This window comes from Saccostrea cucullata, unplaced genomic scaffold, assembly GCF_032062105.1.
Source record: "Saccostrea cucullata isolate Sc308-1 unplaced genomic scaffold, CSIRO_AGI_Scuc_v1 ctg12543, whole genome shotgun sequence".
NCBI lineage: Eukaryota > Metazoa > Mollusca > Bivalvia > Ostreida > Ostreidae > Saccostrea > Saccostrea cuccullata.
In genome coordinates this window covers 265-10,117 of record NW_026921291.1, presented here as the reverse complement: position 1 = coordinate 10,117, position 9,853 = coordinate 265, and the positions used below count along the sequence as shown (strand labels likewise).

Here is a 9,853-nt window from a genome sequence, read left to right as displayed (position 1 = left end):
TTACAAATACAGACATGTAAAGACACTGTAAATGTACCTTTCTCACAAAATATACAATTAATATAACAAAAAAATGAAACATTCATCACCAGCGAATGAAATAATTCTTATCACAGGTCATTTTCAAGATCTACATAATGGAAACAAGTTTCACATTATAGAAACTTCAATTATACATGCATGAGAGCTTAATTTATATTGTATATGATGAGGTAAATAAAACCACAACTCCTTACAGAATGTGAAAGACAATCATCTCAATGTCACAGAGGAAGAATCCAATCAGCAAAATAATAACAAATGTATGCAATCTTTATTGCATGTACTTAAACCAAAAATAGTTCAATCATAAGCATGTTCATTTACATAAGGATATAGAAGGGTTGTTCTTCAATAAAATAACAAGTATCTTGTTTAAAGTCACTTAAATATGTTCTTTGTGATGAATAAAACAAGAGATGAGTTGAGATAAATGCTGTAACAGTGCATTGTATTAAACTTGTCCTCCCTGATGGCCGCACAACGTCATGTCCTAGAATCCTAGAGGATGTTTCTGTAGTAATCCTCCGTGGGCCACCACATCTTTGGAAATCTTCTCAATCCCGTTGAAATTTTCCGTTTCACCCTTTGTAGCATGGCAAGCCAATAGGTTTGCATCAACTCTAGCTTTGGCCTGTTAAAAATCTTGAGAATTTGTTTGAAACTTTGAAAATTTTTATTTGAAAACATTCGGATAAATAGGTTTAGCATGACTAAATAAACACATGTTCATCAGTTTTAAAATCAAATTAAACATGTACCTCATTACAGAATACTTTGGTAATAGTTGCCTCGTGGTCAGCAGAACTGTGTCCTTCTTTGAGTGACCTTGACGCTCTTGAGAGGACAGAAATCATGCCATAGATATCAAGGGCTGAGTCAGCAACCCTCTTGAGAAGGAACTGCTGGTCTGAAATGTACAACAGAATTCAAACAAGCCCGTTGGTTCCTCATATATTTACACTTAACTAAATATACATGTAACACTAACAAGTCTTTTTCATCATTTTACATAAAGATGGCTCATGCATTTATCAGTTTAATCAACTTCAGTTATCAGTCACACTCAATCACTTTTAATTCTCTAACATCCATTTTATTTCATCTTCATATATAAAAATTTGAAGAATAAAAATATATCTTACTGGTGATATTTTTGCCATGGGTCATAAGAAGTTGTTCTACAGTAGATCCAAAATCACCAATAGCAGCAAAAGTCTGAAATAGAATTAAAAGTAAAACAAATCTAAACATGCTAATTTTCATAAACCATAACAAATTTCAATTACAAAATGCCAATTTCAATTGCTTCCTGGTCAGCTGAATTCATTAGTGAAGGATGGATAAGAGCTTTAGCTCCATTATCATCAGCCTTTGACCTGCAAAGGTTATATTCACGCAGTTACAAGGACAAATCATAAATGTTAATGGTAAGTAATAAAGTTTAATATTCAATGAATAATTGTTAGAAGTCCTGATCAATTTACAAATATTATTAATCGCAATTCTCATCAAGATTCTATGAAGGAACTTGTTTCTTACTTTAGTACTTTTTTGCTTCCATACTCCAAGAACATTCCAATGTTACCCAAGGGATTGGACATGGCTTTCTTAAGTTCTTTGAGGTAGTTTGCAGCATACTGTAAAAATAATTCTTTTGGTGTACATTGTTTATAATACAGAATTCAATAATTAATGTGAAGGGAATGTCATTCTTTTATATTAATTTTTTATTTATTTATTTATTTATTTTTTTTTTTTTGCTTTCGTGTCATACACAATGATCTTTAATACCTGACTTCCAGTAAGAGCGATAAAAAGTCTGAGAATGTCATTTGTTCCTTCAAAAATTCTGAAAATTCTTAAATCTCTCATGACTCTCTCCAATCCACAGTCCTGCAATGAACAAAACCAAGACAACTGTTTAAATTTTTTACACTCAATAACAATGTCTTTATGTATTTATAACTACAACATTAGATACAAAAATATTCTAAACTGTATTTCTATACAAAACTTCATATATCCCATTCCTCCTAAAATCTGGATTGCCTCATCAGCACAAAACCATACAGCTTCCTGTTCATTAAATCAGAGTGTTACATAATTATGTTTGGATAATATTGTAAAAAATCATTTTCATTTCCCTATTTTCCAGAATATAGTACATCAACATTTATCATTAAAAGTGTAAGCTATAAATTCATACTGAAGCATAAACCTTGCTGATGGCGGCCTCTATCTGGAATTCTGTTGACCCTTGGTCCATGTTGGCAGACAGCATGTAAGCCATGGACTCTGTGACATACTGCATTATCACCATACGGCCAATCTTCTCCTGTATCGCGCAATAGTTACTGATCAGATCCCCAAACTGCTTCCTCTGAGACGCATGTTCAACCTGCCAGAGAATGAAAATTAATTATAGCTATTTCTTATGAAATCTTCTTCTTCTAGAGTGTATTTATTTAAATATGTAGGAAAAATGAAGCATCAACAATGTTATAAAATAAATTCAAAGTCCTTGATAATATATTGTAATCTTTTATTCACATGCGAAAAATATTTTCCAAGTTGCATGAATTTTTTCACTCACCTATATTTCTTTTGCTATATTTTCTACTTCATAATAATTCATGTACAATGATTTATCTGTAGGGAAGTATGTCCTTGCGGATGAATTTGTGAATAATAGTTGTAATGTAGGTTTACAGTTTTACATGTAGCGGTGAACTTACAGCATTCTTGATACAGGATGACATGGTTCCTGACAGAGCAGCTGCCATACCAAATCTTCCATTGTTCAGAATATTCATGGCAACCTTGAATCCATCTCCAACTCCTGTGAATAAGAAATAGATGTCAATAAGAGAACACAACTCTCACAATCACATCAGGGATATTAGTTAACAAACTTGATCTTTTGGTAGTTCTTGTTCAGTTCACATGTTGATTTGTCTGATTGTTAAATTTTCACTGTACTAACTCACAACTCAATTGAAATAAAAGTTTCAAAGGCTCAAACTTAAGCATCAGAAATTATAAACACGATAATATATTGTTCTCAAGTTTTTTTGTTCCATAACAAATCACTTATATGGTACTTGCATTTTAAAAAATATCCATTCACTTCATTAACATTTTTTCCCTTTCAGAATTATTAAAATACATTGTATTTTACCTCCAAGAAGATTTTCTACTGGAACTTTGCAATCCTCAAAGTACACCTCTGCTGTGTTGGAGGCTTTGATTCCCATCTTTTTTCTCGGGAGGTCCACTGTTATAAGAAAGAACCAATTAATATACCTGGTAAGTGTTAGGGATGTGCGATTTTACCGGTATATGGCGATTTTTTGTTGCGTGATACGTATCGTGATACGAAGACCTATATACCGGTATATAGATACTTATTATAAAGTCCAGAAATTATTCATTTCTTTGTTCAATCTTTCAAAATACAATTATAGAAAGTCTAAAAAATGTTGTAAAATGTGAAAAGAACAGCATCTTACCATCTAAACATGAATTAATTTTATGTATATAAAAATTTCAAAAAAAGTGAATTTTTTTTTTTTTTTGCATATTTTTAAGAAAAATAATGACAATTCATAAAAAAATCATTGTAAAAATTGATTGTAAAAATATCATAATATTATCGTGATAAGTTGGGAAAAAATCGTAATATATCGCGATACGAAATTTTTGGCCATACCCATCCCTAGTAAGTGTCGTATCTATACAATGCTTTTATTATCAGTTATAACAGATTGTGAGACAATAATACATTCTGTCATTATTGTGACTATATCAAGGTACTTGGACACAGATTTAAAGGTAATATTTTCTCTATAATATTACGACTTAAATATTTTAATAGCATTTCATACAAAAATTAATTAAAAATCTTATTTCATTTAAAAGTTATTAAAACTTCAAATTTCCACTTTTCCTAAGGATTAAGAATAAAGTTAAAATTTGTGAAAGTGCAAGGATGTGTCAATCAAACCCGCCAAAAATATTTGAAGTTTTAATAACTTTTTAATGAAATAAGATTTTTAATTAATTTTTGTGTGAAATGCTATATATAATTCGTGATATTACACAGAAAATATTAACTTCAAATCTGTGTCCAAGTACCTTTACAGTGTTTTGTGTCATTTTCTAATGTACAATTTAAAGAGAAAGAATAACAAAGAGTTCATACTTGGAAACACCTCCAAAAGACCGTTCAACAATGAAGGCAGACACTTTCTCCTTTGTTGCTCCAGTTTTCTCATCCTTAACAGGTGTCTATAATCATGAAAAGAGAAAAACAGGCATATTCTGGTAAACATGTGAGTAGTTTATCTGCATGATTTGAAGATTTTTATTTTGATTCAGGCAAACATACTTTAGCAAATACAGTAAAGATTTCTGCAAGGCCTCCATTACTAATCCAGATTTTACTACCATTCAGGATGTAGTGCTTGCCATCCGGGGAAAGAACTGCTTTGGTTTTAATAGACGGTAATTATAAGATACATACATGTATCTATTAATTACCACAGCATAGATATAAGAAACGATATGCTTAAAAAGTCATGTAATTTTTAATTTATCAATAAACAATTTATTGAGCCTTTGATGACAGAGTTTGATGAAGAGCTTACCCCGGCATCTGAGCCACTGCTTGGTTCTGTCAAACAAAAAGCAGCCATGTTTTTACCACATGCGAGGTCAGGAAGGTATTTGTCTTTCTGTTCTTGTGTTCCAAACAAAATGATTCCTTTGAAGCCTATAGACTGCAATGCAATAAAGACAGTATAAATATCATATCCTATCAAAGTCAAAAAGATAAAGTTTATCATGTGAGATTAGAAAGAATTTCTTACAGCATTTGATAATTTATTTCAAATCTGCCCTTCTAATGCTTCTATGTAATTTACCTGATGAGCACCCAATGTGATTCTAACACCAAGATCATGTGACCCAACAATTTCCACCAATCGAGCGTACTGGGTATTGGTCAGGCCGAGACCGCCTGTTGAAAGGAAAAAAACAAATATCTTTAAGTTGTCTTATGGTGTATAATTATACATGTACATGTTACTACATAAAGTTTATCAATGCTTTGATACAATTTTGAAACAATTTGAACTACACTATAGATTTCCCTTTGTAAATCATTTGAACAGATAAAATGACTTCTTTTTTCATGTATAGAGAACACATAAGTTTCCATTTAAATTTATCCTCTAGACTTATTATTTGTGACAGTTAGTCTAGATATTATGAATGTGTAAAAAACATTTTTCTTACCATTGTCTACAGGCACTTGCAGACCAAAGGCACCCATCTCCTTTAATCCCTCCATAACAGGCTCTTCCACTTTCTCAAGGCTATCATTTTTCAAAGGATCATTCACCTCCTGTAAATAATGGAAGCATTTCTCTTTTAGTTTATTACCATATTTATAAGAAAACATGATTTACAATTCCAAATGATCTATATTTTCAAAATGTGAAACTTTGAATTAGATCTGTCATATGTTCATTGAGAGATCAATTCATACCTCATAGAACTTGGCACATGGATCCACAAGCATCTTTAAGGTATCACTTTGTTCATTATCCAACACTAGAAAAAAGATAATTTATAGGTACATTTATGTTGCACAAACTAGAAAAGTAGACTTAACTTTTTGTAAGTGTTAATAATTTTCACTTTAATATAAAAACAAAAATTAATAGAAAATTTCGTTTTCAATCATTTTTACACATTGTACAAAGAACATGCTTACCCTCTGGGAAAGGAAAAACTTGATCTGTTTTTACAATGCCTCTGAAAATGTTCATGGCAAATGACTTTGACTCCTAAAATAAAAAAACGAAAAAGCTACATGTATAAAATTAAAAAAAAAAAGCATAAGAAGACCTGAATATTCATATCATATGGTTGACTTACAAAAAATCTTTATAATACTGAATATGTATTCAATGTGTCTATATTTTTCAAAATTATTTTTCAGAGCAGCACTTACAATGAGTTAGATATAGACATAATATAAAGTACAAATATTTAACAACAAACATCCATGCTAATTATTCGGAATGCCTCCATCTTTTCCTTACATTGAAATTATTCTTTTATTCTAATTTCAGGTGCTTTAATATAAACATACAGTAGATAAATAATAAAAACATTTTTTTCTGCACATATATTCACCTATGATTTAAATTGATAGTTTTATAACATGATTTTAATTGCCGTAAAACATGTGTATTTGTTATTTGTAGTTTAAATATAAAATTAATCTATTTATATATATAGTAAATATGCTTATCTTTTCACTAATAAAATAACGTGGACATTAGAAGATAAAACTACTACTTATAGAATGAATTAATTACATTGTACGCGGTTGAATTAACCATACATGTATTTCTGTGCCAAGGCAACTCTGAGTAAAATAACAGATTTTTTTTTGAATTCACAATTGTCTGTTGACGTATTGCATAAAACCTCTCATTTTTTAAAAATTCTAATGTAAAATATTCTAAGTTATGTGTCTTGTATTCTTTTATGATGATTATTTTAGGTAACTTCTACATGTATATGTAAACATTTCCTGGCCGTGATTATACTCGGCAAGATGATGAAAAGTAAGAGGCATTCAAAAATTATTTGTAGTAGATTAAATTTTCAAAGCTAAACAAGTAATGTGCTGTCACAGTTTTTATTGAACAGAAATATGTACGAGAGAGAGAGAGAGAGACACCCTAAAATCTCGGATATTATTTTTCCTAAATATTCCAAGCAGTAAAGGTAATATTTTTTAAGATTAACAAATCCATTTGACAGTAATCACTGGCTTTTATTTTCCGGCATCAAGTTCACACGGTTCACAGGAAGTCCACGTGTGTTTGTCCTGTCAATTGGACATCATTGGACACAGTGTAGGTGTGGAAATCACGTTTCACCGAACATGCTGAAGGCAGTCACTTAGTATTTCCAAGACGTTTTAATATTTTTCCCTATAATTTTTAGATCTGATTTTTGCATTCCTGCAGAAATAAAAATAATAAGGGAATATATACTTGGAAGGATTACGTTTAAAATTGAGTTTGAAACATATTCCCTGCAAATTTAAAATACTACTGTCGGCACAAGTGTATTCTAAAATACTATTGTTTAATGACTGCTTGATGTTGGTTTTAAGACTGTAAGTGTTTTTCTTGTGGTACAATACACATTAAGCACGTATTAGTTAAATACTGAAAATACTAAGAATTTTATTTCGAGAGAAAAGCACCGAGGGTGGGGGAACTTAATATTATACTGTTATACTGAATGGCAAACATATATTTAGGTATGGCCCTTAAGGGCTTATAATTTTCCTTCTCTAATAATAGACTTTTTTAAACAGTTGGTCTTTTCTAAAATTTAAAATCACGCTATCAATTTAATTAGCTCTAAAGATATTTCATTAAGTGAATATTTGCAGTACTATTCATAATTCTCAGACCTACGTGTAGTTTAAAATACGTGTTACTGTAGAAATAATTTTTTTGTGTATTCTTGTCTTGTAATAGACTTGGATTAATTATTAAACATGCATTAATGATTTGTCGTCTTTAACATTGCAACAAATTGTTGCCGTGCGTGAAGCATTTGTACACTGCCCTTTTTTAAATTTAATATTTTAGCATCGTTCTACATATATGTAGGTACTTAATGTATTATTTTCCAGGGAAATTTCATGAATAAAGTAAAAATATAAATATCATAGATAATTTTTGCAATGAAATAATTATTCTTCAAACACGATATCTAAGTTATTTAATTAATAAACTGTAAATCCTTACCATCAAAAAGATAAGTCCTTTCACTCCGGAGTTCCGAATAAAAATGAAGACTGAACGATATGTGAATGGTGAACGCAAGGTGAACACAAAGTAAACGGAACGAAGAGCGAACGGTGAACGCAATACTGTGAACGGAGAGCGAACGGTGAACGCACACTGAAGGAACGGTGAGCGAGCGGAAAAATGGGAAAGTAGAACGTTTCAGGGACTGTATATCTTGAAATATGATGTATTATGCATCCTTTTCCTTATGAAAACTTACTTAATGACAATTAAAAATAATTAATGAAGTCATCTTGGAATTAACCAATGTCTGGAACTGTCTTTTTCAATTTTCTAATATTCCCAAATCGTCATCATGGTCATAGTAGTATGGCAGGGTCTCAACACACTGTTCTACAATACAAAGAAACTTTACCTGGGCTTTGCCCGGTGAAGCCTTTCCCTCATCTGTCTTCTTCTGAGCTGCTGCTGAACTTGCATATCTAATCAAATTTAAAATAAACACTAAATTCAGTGAAATATATATTGCATAATTGCATATTTTTAGTGTTTGGTATCTTTTTTTTCTTATACTAGAAATTCCGCATTTTATATGTTTTCTACAAATTACTCATATATCAAACTCTACTAAACAATACAAGAAAAAAACTTTAATTATTCAGATATAAATAGCTAAAATGGAAGTTTATGGAAATGAGTAAGTTCGAGTCCAAAGTCCAGAGGATGTCAAACTACGTTTCTTTGAGCTACAATCATATTTTAAAATCAAATCAAAAGTTTCAAGAGTTATTCTATAACTGCTAAGTTTCCTTGAATTCATCTTCTACCAAGAGCAGAGAAAAATGCAGAGGTTCTCAACATTTTGTCGTCAAGTGTTCACTTCTACAACCCTTGGCTAGCAGTAGTCAATGTGGATGTTTACGAAAGAGGTCTATCAACGTCCGGTTTGTAGGACAATGAAGGCGCATGCGTTAAACTGAAGAGGAGGGGGGTAATGAAAATTAAAAGCAATTTCCTGCATCAAATATGTGAAAAATAAGATAGATCCAAAAATTTTGTCTTCAATACTTTATACAATGAACAATTAAATCAATTGATCGTAAAGCTGTAATATTTTTTTTCATTTTTCAATCGGGATCGCTATACAAATCACTTCTTCTTGGTGCAAAAATGGCTGGAAGTTCATCAGCACCATCGTCAACTGTTGAGCGATTGAAACAACTAGAGGCGGTTGAGGGTGATATAGTCAATGCTATTCAGAGTGCAGGTGCTGTCCAAAAAATATTTGTTGCGAATTTGTTTAAACTTTTTACAGGCAAAAATAGTGCAGAAAAAATTCGGGAAACAGTCCTAAATTTTATGTTTCAGCAGCAGTTAAGTGTATTTCATGTTAACAGTAATAATTGTGTGCACATTTTTACTGTGTTATATTTCAAGTGTTTCATTAATTAATATTTAGGATCTGCTCTTCAAGAGTTATCGAAAGACAAACCAGTGATGAAAAATGTTGAATCTCACACCACTACTTTCATCAAAACCCTAGTAGATGTAGAGAAGAAGTTAACAGGACATATCAACTACCTAACACAAGTTTCTACAGGTAAATTTGCTTCAGTTTTAGTACACAGTAAGCATGAAAGAGGCTGACATCATAGGAACGTTTCGCATTTGAGTCGATATGTTGCTCTGAAACAGATTTGTTCTATGGTCACAAAACAGTTTCTGGTCTATTACGTTGACTATAATGTCATAATTTTTATTTTTAAAAGAATTTTCATATGTCTTGAATTCTCTTCCTGAAGAGAATTTTAATTACTGTATACAGGGTTTTTTTCGCCCCATGTTATTTTCGCCCTTTAGAACTTGTGAACAATTTTGCCCCGTTTAAAATTCGCCCAGTCATAGTTCTGTTTAAGAAATTATGAGGTGTAATTTGAATTCGCTCCGTTTTAAATTCGCCCAATCAA

At 31.2% G+C, this 9,853-nt stretch overlaps 1 protein-coding gene and 1 pseudogene across 1 annotated transcript; one reads left to right on the top strand and one right to left on the bottom strand.

Moving 5' to 3' along the window:
* Positions 1 to 363: 363 nt before the first annotated feature.
* On the bottom strand, positions 364 to 8,747 carry LOC134259637 (very long-chain specific acyl-CoA dehydrogenase, mitochondrial-like; annotated as a pseudogene).
* A 304-nt stretch (positions 8,748 to 9,051) lies between these two features.
* Positions 9,052 to 9,548, top strand: LOC134259638 (mediator of RNA polymerase II transcription subunit 11-like). Its single transcript, XM_062742237.1, has 2 exons — positions 9,052 to 9,153; positions 9,346 to 9,548. The coding sequence occupies exons 1-2, from the start codon at positions 9,057 to 9,059 to the stop codon at positions 9,531 to 9,533; spliced, it is 285 nt and encodes a 94-aa protein (XP_062598221.1). The 5' UTR covers positions 9,052 to 9,056; the 3' UTR covers positions 9,534 to 9,548.
* Positions 9,549 to 9,853: the final 305 nt, after the last annotated feature.